This window comes from Gracilinanus agilis, chromosome 5, assembly GCF_016433145.1.
Source record: "Gracilinanus agilis isolate LMUSP501 chromosome 5, AgileGrace, whole genome shotgun sequence".
In the NCBI taxonomy this organism is placed as follows: domain Eukaryota; kingdom Metazoa; phylum Chordata; class Mammalia; order Didelphimorphia; family Didelphidae; genus Gracilinanus; species Gracilinanus agilis.
Window position 1 is genome coordinate 154838797 of NC_058134.1, and position 19690 is coordinate 154858486.

The 19690-nt window shown below is 35.8% G+C and overlaps 1 protein-coding gene across 2 annotated transcripts in view; it reads left to right on the forward strand.

Annotated features, from left to right (window-relative positions):
- The window catches only part of RELN (reelin), a 545649-nt gene that overhangs the window by 514440 nt on the left and 11519 nt on the right, over nt 1-19690 (forward strand). For both annotated transcript variants that reach the window (XM_044679411.1, XM_044679410.1), the window contains exons 54-63: nt 3380-3555; nt 3729-3835; nt 6770-7012; nt 9340-9515; nt 11423-11496; nt 13970-14131; nt 14776-14933; nt 17018-17237; nt 18021-18218; nt 18886-18984. In XM_044679411.1, the coding sequence (XP_044535346.1) occupies nt 3380-3555; nt 3729-3835; nt 6770-7012; nt 9340-9515; nt 11423-11496; nt 13970-14131; nt 14776-14933; nt 17018-17237; nt 18021-18218; nt 18886-18984 (1613 nt within the window). The remainder of the gene's footprint in view (nt 1-3379; nt 3556-3728; nt 3836-6769; nt 7013-9339; nt 9516-11422; nt 11497-13969; nt 14132-14775; nt 14934-17017; nt 17238-18020; nt 18219-18885; nt 18985-19690) is intronic.

Here is a 19690-nt window from a genome sequence, read left to right on the forward strand (position 1 = left end):
AAATGTGGTGGTGGTGGTGGTGGTGGATTTCTTTTTCTTTTTACCACTTCTTATGTGCAAACCATTCTTGACAATATATTTCAGCTTTCTTGCACCTACTATGTATCTCTCCATTGCTTTATGGGTGATCAACTATTTTTAATTCTTTGAAGATTGCAGTGTTCCATGGTGCATAGCAATAAAACATTACTAGGAATGTAATGATGTTTTTAAAAAGTTCATTTTGTACTGAATTCAAGTACTTTATGACAAGTACCAATGCCATGGATTGCCAGATTCATTCTAATCTTTCCCTTTATCCTGCATAATTCTAAACAAAGATATCTTCTTGTACAGCTGAAGTACCTGTCTGAAATACATGAACTGTAGTTCCTGGTCTTAATAATAAATATTTTTTATTCATTTTGTTTTTCCTATATTGTCTTGTAGGGCAAATATTTTTATTAGTTGTGGATATTATTGAGGAGGATTATATTATTCAACGTCTTGATGCAGTTTTGCAGAATGTAATTTACAAACAAAATCATGTTGAAAATTTCACATAGGGAATCCCTTTTTAGGGATTTAGACATTTAGACTTTATAGAGGAGATCCTTCAGAGCCCTTTTGGAAGCATGCATTACCTTTTTTTTATATTAGTAAATGATTATTGAGCAAAGTTATCTCTCCAGGTTTTATCTATCAAAGAATCTTGCATGATTCTAACATATGTGTAAAAGATACATTTATTGGAGGATAGTCTTTAAAACTGCATATTACTCTACCAATTCATGTCTCTTTATTGGGTTTTTTTGTTATCTACAACAGAAAACAGTGGGATTTTTTTATTTTTTATAGCTTTCAATTAATTGTGTAGCTGCAAAAATTTGCTGTACTATAGAAAATTATCCATGAAAGCTTGCCTATTCCCTTCTTGTATTTTCATCAATGATTCTTTCTTAACACACATGAATCATTCTCAAAATGATATACAAGTGACAAAGTAGGCACATAGATTGGCTGCTTCTTACCTCAGTCACAGTTTTTGGTAATAATACTATTATTGTCCTTTTTCTAATCTAGCTTTTATACTCGATTCTAATTTGGTATTGATTTTGGCCTCTATTATAATGTTTTATCATTCTTTCTGTATAGGCAGCTAATTCATTGATTTGCTTTTTTCCTGTTTCTTTAAATACAAGTAATTTCATTGTTTTTAATTTTTTTATTTTTCCATGTTCTCTTTGTCCAGCACATTCTAATTCTTCTTAGCAAAATATATATTTTTAAACCCTTACCTTCCGTCTTGAAATCAATACTGTATATTGGCTCCAAGACAGAAGAGTGATAAGGGCTAGGCAATGGGGGTCAAGTGACTTGCCCAGGGTCACACAGCTGGAAGTGTCTGATGTCAGATTTGAACCCAGGGCCTCCCATCTCTAAACCTGGCTCTCAATCCACTGAGCTACCCAGCTGCCCCCTTCTTAGCAAAATATTGATTATACAAAAATGTGAAACTTCTGAGTTATAAAAAAATCTTTAATCTTTTTTTAACATTTTTAATCCTGAATTACCTTTTCCATTAAAATTTTTGTCAGTCCTATGCCCACTTTCTTGTTGAAGTTACCAAGTATGCAAGTATAGGTTGAGTTCATAAGAAAGACTTTGTTGAGTTCTCATTAGAATGTATGTACTTCTTCAATAGACTTTGATAGATAATCCAAAATTATCTTCACATTGATCTTTTTGTTTATGCCCACTCTGCAATCTACATAGTAAAGTGACCAAATGACCTTTGCAATGATGTGTCTAATCTTTTTTTTGATCACCAGATAAAAATAATTCTCTTATATCCAAAAGAGAATCCTCAGTAAAAGACATCCAAGAAGTGGTCACCCAGCCTCTACTTGAAGATCATTTTTGAGGGAGAATTCACTCCCTCTCAAAGCAACCCTTTCCAATTTTCAGTATCTCTAATTTTTAAGAAGTTTTCCTCAGTTTAGGCATAAAATTGCTTTTTTGAAACTTCCACACATTGCACTGGATTTCCCACTAAGACCAAGCAAAACAAGTCAAATTCCCTTTCCAAATGGCAGTCTTTCAAATCATGTCTACTCTGATTCTTCTCTTCTGTGGGTTAAGAATCTCTAATTTTGTCAACCAGTTCTTATATGGCATGGACTCAAGGTCCTTCACCATCCTGTTTGCCGTCTTCTGGTCATTCTTCAGTGGGCCAATGTCTTTCCTAAAGTATAATTCTCATTTTTTAGTTTAGAGAATCTAAATAAGCTATTATCAGAAAAGGAAAGCAAATGCTTTTAAGGCAATTAATAGATACTAGATCAAGAGTAATTTTATAAATTTACGATAGGCAAACTTTTCTATGATAAATTTGAAATTTCAGATATCAGTTACTTAAGAATGCTGATTGCTTGTGATATTGACACTTAAATTTTGTAGTTATTTGCTTTAAATGATATTTCTGTCTAAATTCTTAAGGATTTGTCAATATAGAAGTCTGGTCACTTCACTGATCTTTAAATATTATGAAAAAACACTATGAAGACTTGTCAGTCAACTAACATTTATTAAGCACCTTTCATATTTTTTGCCTAGCCCTTACCACTCTTTTGCTTTGGAACTGATATTAAGTATCCATTCTAAAATAGAAGGTAAGGTTTTTAAAAAATAACTAAAACAACAAAACTCTGCTCTCCAGGACCCCAGATCCTAATAGGGGAGTTCACGCTCTAATACAAACAACTGTGTACAAACAAGATATATATGGGATAAAATGGGAATAGTCTCAGATGGAAGGCAGTAAGATTTTAGAAGGACTTCTTGCAGAAGGTGGGACTTTAACTGAGAATTGAAGGAAGCCAGATGATAATGAGGAGAGAAAGAGCATTCTTGGCATTGGGTCATCCAATGATAATGCTCAGCTTGGAGATGGAATGTATTAGGAATAGCATGGCAGCCAGTACTATTAGATCATAGAAGACTACAAAGTTATATGAAGGGCTTTACAAGACAAACAGGATTTTATATTTTATCCTGGAGGCAAGAAAGTCACTAGAGTCTAACTAAACAGGGAAGCGATATGATCAGATCTGTACTTTAGAAAGACCAATTTGTCAGCTAAGCGGTAGAAAGACTCGAAGCAACCAGCAGGCTATTGTAATTGTCTAAGCATGAGGAGATGAGGGGAGGGCATGTACCAGCATGGTGACTGTGCAAGATTTTCTGATCATTTTTTGTAAAATGATTGGGAACATAGTATGAAACAGCTTCATTCTTGGAAAGTCCAAAATGTATATTAAGGCTATCGTTTCATCATCAGTCCTTAATACTTGCTGAGTAGCAGCCCCTAAAACAATTATGTCCTGCTCCATTCTTCTAGACTTTTCTGAAGGAACGCTTTGACAGTGAAGAAATCAAACCTGATTTATGGATGTCCTTGGAAGGTGGAAGCACTTGTACAGAATGTGGGATTCTTGCAGAAGACACTGCTCTATATTTTGGAGGCTCCACTGTGAGACAAGCGATCACTCAAGATTTGGATTTAAGGGGTGCAAAGTATGTCATCCTATTGGATTTAGTCATTTGACATAGGGAATAGGAGCCAAAGCATGTTTGAGAAAGGGCAAAGAAGCTATTTAATTCTTGATCAGACCATTAATTCTAGAGAAAAGTAATAAAGATCTATTATATAACCATTCTGTAAAACTATTGCTATTATTTCCATTTAGATTTCTGCAATACTGGGGACGGATCGGTAGTGAAAATAACATGACCTCTTGTCACCGGCCAACATGCAGGAAGGAAGGTGTACTCCTGGATTACTCCATCGATGGAGGCAAGTTTCAGTATGACCTACACAGTTGTGTTACTGAAAACAATGTCCCACAAAGCTTCATAGACCCCTGCACTCCATAGATAGATGTACATATATGTGGGAAGCTTTTAAGAGTATGTAGGAAAGTGGTAACAGAACAGATAACCACAAGTAAAAAACTGCAGGTCTCAATTGAGTATTAGATCGATCCCCTTGCTGTGTCCCAAGCCATGAGTAAATGTGTTACCAAGAATATATAGGTTGAGAGAGAATACTTTTTTAAAATGTATACATTATGAACTGAGAAAAATAACAATTTTAATATCATCTTCCAAGTCAGAATTTTTAAATCATGAAAAAGCTAAACCACATATAACAAAAGACATAAAGGTACATAAGAAAATGATGCTAATTTAGGCTAATCATGGGAAGGGAAGCCTGAGTTTGCTAAAGGTCTGAGATATTAAATATTTTTATTGAAATGTAGCATTGTAATTTTCAAATATATAAAATAACTCAATGTAATGCTGCCTAATAGAAGTCTACATGTTAATTAATGTGTAAGAATGACTATTTAGGATATTATTTATTCAGTATCCCTCACCTTCTTTGGCTCTTCCTTAGAGAAATATGATATTCTTCCTTTGTAAGACTAATACCTCCATTTGCGCCCTTGATCCCTCCTTGAGGACCTTGCTCAATCCATCTTTCCCTGGCTCTTGAGTCTTCCGTTTCATAATAATAATGGTATTGAGAAATGAAAGGGATCTTTGAGATCATCTAGTCCAGCCCTCCTGTTGGGTGTACATACACACACACACACACACACACACACACACACACACACACACACGCGCGCGCGCACGCCAAGAGATTAAGTAACTCAAACAAGGTCACAGAGTTTGTAGATATCAGAACTTGGCTTTAGATTTAGAGCTTTTAACTTTAAATCCATCACGCTTTTCTCTTAAGACATTTCACTGCTGCCAAGAGTTCATTCATTTTCACCTATTAACATGCCCAGCCTTCCCCTATGTACAAACAAAACATTTTCCCTCAAACCCACCCCTCCAGTGATTGCCTCCTTTTCATTCATTACCAAACTTATGAGTGTAGTCTACTTTAAGTGCTGTCACTCACTCACCCACCTAAATCTTAAAATTTGGCTTCTTTGATCTGTATATTAAAACTGCTCTCTGAAAGATAAACAGTAACTTTCCAGCTAGTGGGTCCAATTGCTTTTTTTTTTTTATTTTGTCTATTCCCTGACCCTTTCTATTACATTTGATGCTTTGGATTGAAACTCTCTCCCCTTGGTTTATTTAACACTGAACTACTCTCATTCTCATCTTCTCTTTTTGTCCCATCTTTCTTGGGATTCTCTTCTTCCAACTTCTGTCTCTATCTACCAAAGTCCTGATCTTGCCTTTTTCTTATCTCTCTATATTCTCTTTCTCATTCAAAGTATCACTTCTGTGTTAATGATTTCTAAATCCTTACAATAGGGCTCTGCCTTCCCTTCCAAGTATAAAATTTGCATTTCCAGTTACCTACTAGATACTTTTGTGTGACTATTCTTTTAGTACCTTAAATTCAACTTGAACCAAACCTTCCACTGCCCTCCAAACCTTCTTTTCCTTCTGATATGATTATTCATATCTATTTATTTGCTATTATACTCTGTCATCCAGAAAAGCCTGGTTGCCTTTAATAAGAGATTCATTTCTCTCCATGAATTCAACAAGTTACTAAGTTTTATTGATTTTTCCCTCAGAGCTTCCCTCACATCCATTGCCTTCTTGCCATTGCCAAATTGCTACCAATAACTCAAGTGTAGACCCTCATTACCTTTTTATAAACAATGGTAAAAAAATCTTCAGTCTTTCCACCTCTAATTTTATAGATGACTGCCAGCTTAATCCCACTATCTAGCTCATGTCATGCCATCCCCAACACTGTTCAAAAGTTTTCAGTAACTCCTTACTCTCTAACAAAGTCCAGACTCCTTGTCCACCATTTGGACCCAGTGTGCCTTTTTATCCTTATGTCACTTTGTACATACAAGGCTACATACTTAGGATAGGACACTTTCCCAACATTGTTCCATTTACCCAAAATTCCCATTTCTGGTACCTTCCCAATCTTCAGCTCTAACCTTATATGTCAGTCAGCTCTATTATAAAGGACTCCCTAATTTAACATACAGATAATAGTATATAACTTATTTAAACATCAGACCTTGTTAGGACCTCTCACCACTTTTACCTTCTTCCTTCTTACATTCTTCCTAATTACAAGTAAAAGTGAATACGCTTTCTTTACTTTTTTGTCATGAGTAGCAAAGTGATTTGCATATAAGCAGATAAAAAGTGCTTAATGAATGAATATTTCAGTGCTTACAAAATATTTGAGGAAATCTGAAAAGATCTTCTTTTAAGTCGCTTAAACATTCCTTCTCCAATCATTATACTCTTCATTTCTTCAGTTAATGATTATTTGATTATGCAGAAATAAACTTTAGCTTGGTCTCTAACTGAATAATCACAAATCCTAGTAAGGCTGTATATTGTTAGTGAAATAGTTTATTTTAAAAGAATCTGGAGTTTATCTTTACATAAAATGTTATTGATGTCTTATTTCTGAGGAGGTATAACTAGAACTCTAAACTAATGTATAAAAAGGAATAATATAATAAGATGACCTTTGGAATATTTTCTTTCTCTTCAGATACACTTGAAATGGAACAAGTTTTCCTTTAATTACTCTTGCAGTTCCATAGGCTTGGATAGATAGAGAGAAGACAATGAGCTAATGAAAACACTTAGTATAACTTCTTTTGTATTCTGCCTGACAACTTCCTATAAGAAGCTTAGTTTATTTTGTACCATAAGAAATGTGCTTATTTTTGCAAGTGAGAAAACAAGCACTTCATCCATTTGCTTGGCTTTGTTGCAGGAATTACCTGGACCTTGCTCCATGAAATGGATTACCAGAAGTACATTTCTGTTAGACATGACTACATACTTCTTCCAGAACATGCTCTAACCAATACAACCCGCCTTCGATGGTGGCAGCCTTTTGTAATCAGCAATGGAATTGTGGTTTCAGGAGTTGAGCGAGCTCAGTGGGCATTAGATAATATATTGATTGGAGGAGCAGAAATCAATCCCAGTCAATTGGTGGATACTTTTGATGATGGTAAGAAAGAAGACACCAGGTGTTATCTTCACTTTGAACCTTCTGCCCTGTGATTTATCAAACTTTAAGCTTGTGAATTATTGATATTCTTCTCAACACATTTCTAATTCTAAACACAATTTAATATGACATTGTCCCTGGGTTCTAGGGACTCATTTAAGAAGCTAAGGAGGCGATCAGTTTCTTGTTAGCATTCCTCATTATTTAACTGTCTAAATCAATGGGTTCATGCTTAGTTTTACAAATCATGCCACTAAGATGTGAAAGCAGAGAAAAAGATGTAACTTCGAATCTAAATAGGGTTTACTGAATGATGTAAAACTACAAGCTAAGTCTGAGGATGATGAAGATCGTACTAGAATTACCTCCAGTCTTTTTAACAGACCCATGATGGCTCTTCCTGTTTCCACACTCAAATCTGTGAATAAAGAGAAATAATAAAACTTTGGGGAAATTCTATCAATGAAATTAGAGATAAAAGGGCTTTGTTCCCTCAGTAAAATGTTTGTTTTTCATGTGACCTTGAAGCAAATTTAGGAAACACTGATTGGCCAGGATATAGGTGAAGGAACTTGTGAACAGTTTTTCTGATTCACAATTGGTCTTTTGGATAGCATGGCCATAACATATACTTAATGCTTTCAGCAGCCTTAGACACAAAGACCTGTTATCTGGATGAGAAGCCTATATGATGCAATTTCTCATATTTATCCAAGATGACATGCATTCAGTAAGCAACTGTTATCTAAATATAGGCAGCTGGCACATTGCAAATTCCAATAATTATCCTAAGACTTACCTTAATGCTTCTAAAAATTACAAAGGAAGAAAAAACGTATTGGATTTTTAACAGGAAAGATAAGAAAATGTATAAGTGGTTACAGTTTAGTTCAGGGAAAACTATTACCTTAACAAACAAGCAAAAAGGATTATAATACAATCTTTTTTAATGAGCATTTCATGTACCGAGGAAAGTAATTGAATAAAATGGAGCTTGTCCTGTCAGTTTCAGCACAGAATGAATGTATCTCACCCCAAATGGGGACTTGGCTCATCATTTAACCTTACATCTACAGGCAGAAATTCATAAATTGATGGCACCTGGAATTGTAGAGAGTGTTATAACAGCCATGAAAGGCATTCAACCAAGAAAAAAGCTAACTGTAATAAATACACTGAAATCATTTTAACTTGGTCATTTTTACATTGCTATAATATATTTAGCTCACTATTATACTGGTTACAGCTTATAAAAGATTATTAAGCATACTTTTGTAACCATGGGAAAATGTTGACATTTTAATGGTTATATAATCATTGTACTAGAACTTAACAATTTTTTTCTTTGGGGGGCAGCTGGGTGGCTCAGTGGATTGAGAGCCAGGCCTAGAGATGGGAGGTCCTAGGTTCACATCTGGCATCAGACACTTCCTAGCTGTGTGACCCTGGGCAAGTCACTTAACTCCCATTGTCTAGCCCTTGTCACTCTTCTGCCTTGGAACTAATACACAGTATTGACTCCAAGATGGAAGGTAAGGGTTTAAAAAAATTTTTTTTCTTTGACCTGACTCCTTGTCATGGCACTATACATTATATGAGGTTAATTCCATATAGATAGCTTAAGATGTTCATACTTTCATACTCTAAGAAATCTAAGTGCCAGGGATACCAAGACAAAAACACATCAACCCCTGCCCTCAAAGAGCTTACAAGATACCACTTATTTAAAAAAAAAAAAGATGTAATACAATGAATTTTAAGAAAGGAGAGAGCACTCAGAAGTAGGGGGGTAAGAGAAGGCTTTATGGAAGAAATAGCACTTTTGTCAATCCCTGAAGGAAGCAGGGAAATGAGAATATACTCCATGCATGTGATATGACCTGCTTAGATGCACAGAAATTGGAATGAAATATATAGTTTGGGGAATAGAGCACAGAATTCATGAAAGAGAGGAATATGAAATGTCTAGAAAGAAATACTGAGACGGGGCATAGAAGGAGTATTTTGGCAGCTTGTGGAGGATGAACTGAAGAGAAAAAAGTAAGAAAAAAACCGCTATTAGGATAGAATCTAGGATAGAGATAATGAGCTCATGTAAGTAGAGAAAAGGGAATGCTTGCAAGTGCTGTAGAGGTAAAATCAGTAAGAGTAAGACATGGCAGTTGATTGTATATTGGGGATGGTGAAGAAAGAGTTGTGGTAACTAAACTGAAGTTTCCAACCTGGGAAAGTAGGGAACTTGGAGAAGAGGTAGGTGGTAGCGAGGGAGAGATCATCAGTTCTGTTTCAACTTTGAGATAACTGTCATTTCCAATTTTTCACAACAGAAGGTATTTCTCATGAAGAAAACTGGAGTTTTTATCCTAATGCAGTTAGGACTGCAGGATTCTGTGGAAATCCCTCATTTCACCTCTACTGGCCAAATAAGAAAAAGGACAAGACTCACAATATCCTTTCCTCCCGAGAGCTCATTATACAACCAGGCTACATGATACAGTTTAAAGTAAGTGAAAGTTGTTCCTCAAAATGGTTACACTACATCACTTTTAAGGCTCATATCCTACTCAGACTAGAGGAATATATTCATCCACTCGTTCACTGATTATTTATTCAAAGAGATGTGTTCCCATGAACATAACTGCTCTATTTCAAAGACACTTTTATTGAATAAGAACAATTATTTTTACAAAGAAGCAGCATGGTAGAGTGAACAGAGAAACCAAGCCTTGGAGTCAGAGAAATCTGGGTATTAATGCCACCTCTTCTTCTAATACTGGCTTCAGGATCCTGGGCAAGTACCTTTCACTATGCTGCCACCTCCAACGTTGCCCCTTACCCTACTCCCTTCCACTGCTCATTAAGACAACAAATTGCAAATCAGTTCATGATTTTATTAAAAGAATTTCATCATCAGAGTTGCTTATTTCTGTAAAATTACAGGTCCGTTCCCTTCTCTAAAAAATAGTTTAGAAATTACACTATCTTTGCGATCAGTTTGAAAAAGTATCAAGAAAACTCTTATCATTAAGAAATATTAACTGTGTCTAGTCAGTACCTTATATTTTAACCTGGAATGCTTTTTTCTATACTTGAAAATATAAAATCTTAGTAGGAACTTTTGTTTCCCTCTATATTCAACTCTCTTTTTTGGTTTTTGCATTGGATTTTATCTTTCTGATTTTTCTTGGCCTCTCTTTTCCTCTCTGTTTTAATCTCTCCTTTTCTTTCTCTTCATGTCCTTTCCTGAGCCTCAGTGTCTCATAGGCCCTCATCTTTTTTTTTTCTCTCTCAGGAAGATTCGACGGCTTTAGACACTAATTGTGGGACCTTGGGCAAGACTCTTAATCTGACTGCTTCAATTTCTTTGCCCATAAAATAATAATAATAAAAGAACAATCATAACAGGGCTATTGTGAGGATCAAATAACATAATAACTGTAAAGTGCTTTCTAAACATTAAAGCAATATATGAATGCTATTACTGTTGTTCTTACTATGATTATTTTCTACATCTCTAGCTTTCAAATATGCTTGTGTCCAAAAGACTTGTAGGGACTCACAACTCATAAGTGTGTTTTTAAAGTCTTAGTGAGTATATGTTTAATTCAGATGGAAGGTTGGATGGATGAGTAAATGGGCACAAGGTTGGTATCAGACCAAGGTAGTCTTCCCCTCCAAGGCTAACCCCTCAACCTGCACCTTGGATTTTATTCTTCTTTATCTCCCCTGTTGCTTTGCTTCATCAGCCCCTCTGTAATCTTTTCTCCTCTCCCCCTACTCTATAAAACATGCTCATTTCCTCCATCCATAATGAAGGGGGGAAAGCCTTTCTTCAACTTTGTTACTACTTCAAGCTATCATTTGATCCCTCCTCCCCTTTACTACCACATTTCTAGAAATAGTCCACATTCTGCCTCCACTTCTTCATGACTCACTCAGTCCTCGGCATCTCATCATTTGATTCATCTCCCCACTCTACTAAATGCACCTCTTTTCCTTATCAATAAATCCAGTAGCTTGTCCTCATACTCAATGATTCTCCCCATGGCACTGACTACCAGAACTTAATATCCTCTCCTCCCTTAATAGCTATGACACCGCATTTTCATAATTCTCAAATCTTTCTTATTCCTTTTTTCTATTCAACTGTATTGTTTCAGGCCACATCCTCCCCTCTTCTTTCCCCAAATTCTTTTTTTAAGTGTTGCATTAAATAACTGGAATTAGTATTTTTTTAAACCTTCTGATCTTTCTAAAGTTATACTGATTTAATAAGATTTAAATTATGCATTTTTGGTTTCCAAGCACGTTTTCTAAATCTTCAAGTTGACCGACTGACTCTGGTGACAAGTAGGGGTATATTGTGGTATATAATTCATGATATTAAATGCCCATTTGTATTTGTTTCAGATTGTAGTGGGATGTGAAGCCAGTTCTTGTGGTGACCTCCATTCTGTAATGTTAGAATATACTAAGGATACAAGGTTAGTAAGATATCTCATTATTCATTTTTAAATTAGTCTAAACAGTAAAAATTTCACCTAAGTTTAGAAGAATTTCTTATAAGCTTTCTTTATAAATTCATTAAATAAATGTGTATCTTATGTGTTAAAGTTTGCCAGGCATGCTGTAGATAGTAGTAATACCAAGACAAAAACCAAACAATTCCTACCTTGTAGGAGCTTACATTCTTCTGAAGAAAAGCAGCATAAAGATGAACATATAAAAACATAGTAAACGCAAAATAAGTTCCAGCATTGGGTGGCACCAGCAAACAGAGGAGGGATCAGGCTAGCACTTGAAGGTAGCCTTGAACAAATCTAGGGATTCTATCTGGTAAAGGAAAGAAAAGAGAGGATTCCAGACATGAAATTTGGGATAGCTTGGAAAAAGGCACAGAGATTGGAGATGGAATATCTTATGACGGATAGCAAGTAGAACTTGGCTGGAATAGAAAATTCATGAATCAGAGGAATGTACAAATAAGTGTGGAAAGAGAGGCTGGAGCAGGGTTCTGAAGGGCTTTAAATGACAAAAATAGGAGTCTGTTTATCCCATAGCAACTTAGGAACCACTGGATTTTCTTGAGGTGGGGAGTAGTGATATGGTGAATTTGGCAGCTATATAGAGCTGAATGGGAAATGCACGACAATCAACTAAAAAGTTATTTGCAATAGTCAAGGAGAAAGACAATGAGGGCTTATCTAGGATGGTGACTAATAAAGAATTAAAATTATTCAGGGGTAGCTGGGTAGCTCAGTGGATTGAGAATCAGGCCTAGAGACAGGAGGTCCTAGGTTCAAACCCGGCCTCAGCCACTTCCCAGCTGTGTGACCCTGGGCAAGTCACTTGACCCCCATTGCCCACCCTTACCACTCTTCCACCTATAAGCCAATACACAGAAGTTAAGGGTTTAAAAAAAAATTATTCCAAGTTTGTAGTCTGGTTAACTAGAAGTGTGGTGGTGCCCTCCACAGGAAGAAAGAAGTTAGAAAAAAGTAAAGGGTGAGAGTCAAGGGAACAGTGAGTTGTTTTAGATTTGAGTTTATGATATCTAAGGGACATCAAGTTAAAAATCTTTAATAGGCAGTTGGTGATGTAAAATAAAGCTCAAGAGAAAGTTATTGGCTGGATATGGAGATCTGGCATTCATCTTCATAGATAGATGGTCAAATGCAACCAGAGAAAAGAGGCCAGGATAAGCTATTCCCACACTTATGGGCTGAAACCTAACCAGGGGAAAAAATGGACAGAAAGGTGGAAGGAGAAAGTATCAGAGGAGGAAGGTGGTCAACATATTGCAGAATGGTGTAAAAGATGAGAACTGCAGGCACAAATCTGGCAATTTAGAGATCACCAATAATGAGTTTCCATCAGAGTGATGAGGTCAGAAGTCAGATTTCAAAGGAGTTGAAAGATCAGTGGAAAGTAGAGGAATCTGTGTATTTTTTACCCAGGTATCTTATCCTCATAAAGATAAAACTACTTGGAGTGTGATGCTGAGGGAGCTAATAAAATTTTATTTTAAAGCTAATAGGATAATTTTTGTTTATGATTATTATAAAGTCTTTTTTTACATAGTTTCTCATTGTATAGATTTGAATATTCCTGCATTAAAAAACCACAACAATCAACATCCAGCAAAAATCTCTATTATCACCTTAAGCTATAGTGTAGATATTAGTCCCCTTGCCCAAAACTGTATTAGAAAGGGGTTTTGCTGTGTGAATTGCTTTTTAAAGGAGAATTTTGGTTATGGCTTAAATGTATTTAAACTGGAAAGGTCAGGTGAAAACCATTGTAATAGTATCATAATGACTATTAAAATAAGTTATAACACAGGGATGCCTTCTACATTGTGACTTCCCCCAGTGAAGTGTCAGTATATCACAGGTTGGCATAAAAGAAAAAATGGAAATTTGGGGGAAGTTTTATGCAAGCTGCAGACAACATGCAAAAGCCAGCAGATGAAACAGAAAAAGTTTAGAAACACAGAAATACATAAAATATATGTAGAATACTGTATAATATCAACACATTTTATCTGTCAATACAATAAGTATACACAATTTCTTTTACAATAACAATCTCTCATAAAAGAACATTTCATGTTTCTTCTCTGGTACAAAGAGGCAAGCCAAAAGATTTTTCCATGGAATTTCCAGATCATGAGAGTGCTGTAGCTGTACCCCCTAACCCATGATGTCAAAAGGATACTTGTACTCTATGTAGCTTTATATTTAAAGTATACATGTAACTAACTAGATCATCAAATTATAAGCCTATCTCCATTAAATAATTATAATTTATTTATTCATCATGTGTATTAAAATGTATCAAATAATCTTAAATTATCTTAATTTAACCCCAAATTCACCACTGTGATATTTTAGCCAAGCTTGCTGCCTTTCTCCTTTTTTAAGGTTATTCTAATGTATTTTCTTTGTTTTTTGGTAGATCTGATTCGTGGCAGCTTGTCCAGACACAATGCCTCCCTTCATCTTCAAATAGCATTGGCTGTTCTCCTTTTCAGTTCCATGAAGCCACTATCTATAATTCTGTCAACAGCTCCAGCTGGAAAAGGATAACCATCCAGTTGCCTGATCATGTTTCTTCCAGGTAGGCTCCAAAAGGTCTGCTCCTCATAAAACTGTCAGACCATCTCTGCAAAGCGCATTTGAAGATCTGGGGAAATCTGTAAAAATTAAAAGGTAGTTTTAATTTTCATTTCAAACAGCAATCTGAAGTAGTTGATAGGTGGCTTGGGAGCTGTTCAAGTCCTGACTGACACCTACTAGCTGTGTAACCCTGGGTGTGTGTATATATATATATATATATATATATATATATATATATATATCACTTATGCCCTCAGGGATCAAAAAAGCTCTACAAGACTATTCCTGAGATAGTCCAGTTGCCAGCCTATAGTGGTAGAAGAAGTTCCCTCACCCAAGAGTTTCTTGTACCAAAGACACCACAAGTCTAGCCCCTATCCCACCAAAACAAAAAATTGGCAATTGTGTTTTCCAGAAATGCTTTACGTTAAGGAATCAATAATCATTTGGAGAAAATAAAAACGTGGGTCTCCAATTTTATTTTGTATAAATGGCATGGTACCTGACAATGCTACCTCACAATTATCATACCCAAACACAAATTTGGAACCTATAACAGTACTACTCTAGAGATTTCCTCTGGGAAAACTGACCTTGTTACTACATGATAATTCTGTGTAATATCAGTCCTTTTTTTCCTTATAGTGCAACACAATTCCGCTGGATCCAGAAAGGAGAAGAAGCTGAAAAGCAAAGCTGGGGAATTGATCATGTCTACATAGGAGAAGCCTGTCCCAAACTCTGCAGTGGCCATGGGTACTGTACAACTGGGGCTGTCTGCATCTGTGATGAAAGTTTTCAAGGTCAGAACTCCTGAATTTCCTGTCCAATACAGTGTACTGTCTAAATTCATCCCTTCTTACTATTAGGATAAGAATGCATAAATAAATGAAAAAGTAGTTATTGAGCCTTTACTTCATGGTAGGCATTTTTCTTAGTGCTGGGGATACAAGCATGCATAAAAAGACAGTACTATTGGTTCCAAGGCAGAAGGGCAGTGAGGGCTAGCAATAAGGGTTAAGTGATTTGCCTGGGGTCACACGGCGAGGATGTATCTGAGGCTAGATTTGAACCCAAGACTTTCACAAAGTGGCCAGTGAAAGAAATGAGGCATGGTTGGAGCCAAGACTAGAGGACAGCTCGGGGCGGGGGGGGGGGGGAATTTTGGAGGAGTGAAGGGGTTAAGTCCTCCAGAGCAGTTGTCCAAGGGCCTGCAAAACTCCTCTGGGGAACTAGATTAAAATGATTTGGAAAATGTTTAATAAAATAAAAATACAACACAATGTAGATAAGGTTAATGGTCGATTTCTAAGTCAATACATTGCCTGTCAACTTTCTATTTGCGTTTGACACCACTGCTATAAGGCAGGGATATCAAACTTGAATAGAAACAGAGACTACTCATCTGTACATAAGGGACATATATTGACTTAGTTTTTAAATTAAATATCATCTGTTTTATATATTTCTTCAATTAAGTTTTTCCCAATTACATCATAATGTGGTTCAGCAACACTTCGTAGTAGGCTGTGTGTTTGACACCTCTGTTTTGGGAAATAATAATTAACATTTATACAATACATTAAGGTTTGCAAAGTATTATACATACATTATCTAATGCATTAGGATACATTGCCAATGATTATTAAGGGAGAATGCAGAATAGACTTTAGATTTTTTTTAAAATAAGGAAACACCAAGAGTAAAAGTGTAGGAAGGGAAAAAGACCTGGGATAGAGCCCCATGTCTAGGGGCAAGTCCTAGATGATGCAGCAGAGAAAACTTTTCAGAGATCAGCTAGAAGGAGAAGCAGAGGAATTCAATGTCATTAAGGACCCAAGGATATGTTCAGCAGTGGCAAACAAAGAAATGGGCTCATCTACCTAAAACTAAGAGTAGGATCTCCTTGTACTGGCTTTTCTTAGCTTCCTTGGGCAGTTCATATTTTTGCTTTTTAGCCTTTCTCCCTTTGCATTAGATTATCTTAGAGCTTTCCTGGTGCCTCTTTGCCAAATTTTAATTTCAGTCAAATCAAGGATACTCTGGAGTTCACTTTCCAAACTCCACTATCATTTTTATCCTTCCCAATATCTATATCATTTTATTTGTAACTGGGTCTGCCCTGTCTTATCAAGGACAATTTGCTTTCAAGTCAGACCGAGAAGGGATTCTTCAAGTACCAAGTGTATGTGAAACTAAAAAGCAAATGTGGGTGATATGGACTAATTAACATTAAGATTACCTTATGTCTAGTTGGGATATATCATTTACATCCCTATTTATTTACATGTTGTATAGCACCCATTGCAGAGTAAACTACTAGGCAGGGAATTCTGTTTTGACCTCTCCTTATATTCCTGAGTTTAACACAGTGCCTGGCATACATTAGATACTTCATCAAATAAAAGGTCTTTTCTGTGATTGATTCCTTGAAGACCTGTTGTGATTCACCATGACACTAAAAAGTAAATGAATCCAAAAAACCTCTATTTGTCTACTATTAAATCAAAGTAGTACTCTCATGCAGAGGTAACTTATTCAAGCAGATATGCCCCAATTCTTCTGTAACATCCATTTATAATCATCATCAGCCAGCATGATATGTATCCAAAGATACATAATATTTCATATACATTCACTTGAGTAATAGGTGCTTTTTAAAAAACTGCTTTTGACATCTGCGGATTTTAGAAAACACTGACTTCAAGATTAAGGATTGTCACAACTCCACAAGTAGATAAGAGTGTCCTGAATAGAGGAGAACTACAGTTCATATTTTGTCATTCTAGTCATACTCATAATGTACTAAACCATCATTTTGTTTGTTCCTGCTCTCTGGTGATTCTTCCAGCTTGCTCTTACAATGATTATTTTTTCCACTTTCCAGGGGATGACTGTTCTGTTTTTAGCCATGACCTTCCCAGTTACATTAAGGATAATTTTGAGTCAGAAAGAGTCACTGAAGTAAATTGGGAAACCATACAAGGTGGTGTAATTGGAAATGGATGTGGACAGCTGTCTCCCTATGCCCATGGAGACTCACTGTACTTTAATGGATGTCAGATAAGACAAGCTGTTACAAAACCACTGGACCTCACCCGAGCAAGGTAATGATGCTTACATTCAGATCTGAAAATAGTATGCTGGATATATATAAAGCCAGTTTTCTAATCACAGAAATGGGGTGGATCCTTAGAATACATTATCAAAATGCATATAATCCAAATATGGTTTAATTTTAGTATAGTTTATTTTCACAACTGATCTGGCTTCCCAATTTTACTTGACTTAAATTACTAATATAATCCATTTATGATTCTGGGCACACATTGACTGAAGGGTAGAGATTCAGGAGTGGAGGTGTTTTTATTTCATTGTTCTGTTAACATCCTCAGTAGCCTGTTTGGCCAAAAGGATAGTGGAATTTCAGTATTTTTTGAACCCTAACCTTCCATCTTAGAATCAATACTATATATATTGGTTCTAAGGCAGAAGAGCAATAATGGCTAGGCAATGGGAGTTAAGTGACTTGCCCAGGGTCACCCAGCTAGGAAGTGTCTAAAGCCAGATTTGAACCGAGGACCTCCTGTCTCTCAGTTCACTGAGGCATTTAGCTATACCCCCTAAGTAAAGTTTCAAGCACCATGTATAATAAACATATAGACTTAACAATCAAAATTTTCTTAAAATACAAAATTAAGCTTTGTGAGAATAAAATACATAAAGAGAAATGCTAACAAATCATAGCATCAATTTGTATGTCAGAAAACTGGATTTTTCTCTTTTATATGGATTTTGGAATGACAGAATTAAAAATATATAAAATGTATGAGCAAACTCCTAAAACTTGATTTTTTTCTTAAAAGTTATCTTCCTTGATTTCTTTCCAGCAAAATAATGTTTGTTTTACAAATTGGAAGCACTTCACAGACAGACAGTTGCAATACTAATCTGAGTGACCCCAACACCGTGGACAAGGCAGTTTTACTCCAATATAGTGTAAATAATGGCATCACTTGGCAAGTCATTGCACAGCATCAGCCAAAGGACTTTATACAAGCCCAAAGAGTATCCTACAATGTTCCTCTGTAAGTACCAGATTTCCAACATCATTATTACAAATACCTTTTGTCATCTTCTGTGGAGGAGGAGAAAGATGAATAAAGGAAAAATAAAAATCTATAAGCTATTTTAGCACATAACAGGAAACAAGGAAAAATAATAATTGAGGGGAAAATAATTACATTGCTGTTTGGTCATTTATGATTACTATTTGCATATTGACCACAATCTTCCTTTTCTAATCTTTTACTCAACATTAGTAAGCATCTGATGTAATTTGAGCAACATTATATTAGATGCCATGGGGTAAATATAATAAGAATAAGATTTAAAACTGGAAGGAACCTTTAAGGTCATATAGACTAAACCTATCATTTTACAGATGAGAAAAAGTTGAAGCCCATAGAGATAAGGTGATATGCCCAAGGACACAATCAACTAGAGCAGTCAGTATAGGAAACCAGGTCGTCTGATATCACACCCAGTGGTATTCTTTTCACTATGCTATATTAACATGGTCCCTCAAGTAGATTCTAAACCCTTGGGAGTATTTATCCATTACACCACTAATACAAACCCTATATTTTTGAAATCATATTTCCATTTCATAAATTAAACCCCATTTAGAGAAGAAAAAAAGAAAAACTTCTTTTTCATATTTAAATTGCTTTATCCTTTTGTTTATAACCCTAGAGAGGCACGAATGAAAGGAGTGTTACTTCGTTGGTGGCAGCCACGCCACAATGGAACAGGTCATGATCAGTGGGCTTTGGACCATGTTGAAGTCGTCCTGTGAGTATCTGAATCATGTCACACCATATCCACTTCAGAGGGCTTTTTTAAATTCCTTTGATATGGCATGCTTTAAGCTCAACAAGAACTATACCTGAACAATGCTCTCTGCCAGATCACTTTGGCTTACATCTTTCAATGTCAGCAAAAAGCCTATAGATTTTAGTCAAATTACTGAAAAAAGTAATAAATAGAGCAGTAGTCTATGTACCTTAGAAATTTCCATAAGAAATATTTTCATGTTAAAGTTTTACAATTTGGCTAAGTTGGTTATGTCAGGAATCTCTAGAACCAGGGAAAAAAAGGTACCATGACTTTGTTGCCAGATGAGGTGATTTGTACTTACTATGTTTAACAGTGAGCTATCTAGCTCTCCATGCAGAATATCAGTGATGAAAATATCCAAAAATACGTATTAGCCACTGATGCCTTAAGCATTTTTCTCTTTACTGGGAAAATACGACTCAGAGAAGTATTCACTTTATATGATTCTCATTCTCAAGTCTTTTCCACAGCCTTCAAATTGTGTGTCTTCACTTCATCATTTCTCCCATATAATGATAGGGGTCTCATCATTCTCAATTAGCCCAAATGATTATGTTCCCTCACAGAGAGATGACTTGCTTTTTTTCTAACAATCTAGTTCCTGTAGAACTGAAATGCTTATGTCTCGACGGGTTCGGACTGATGGCTCCCCGAGGTTGAC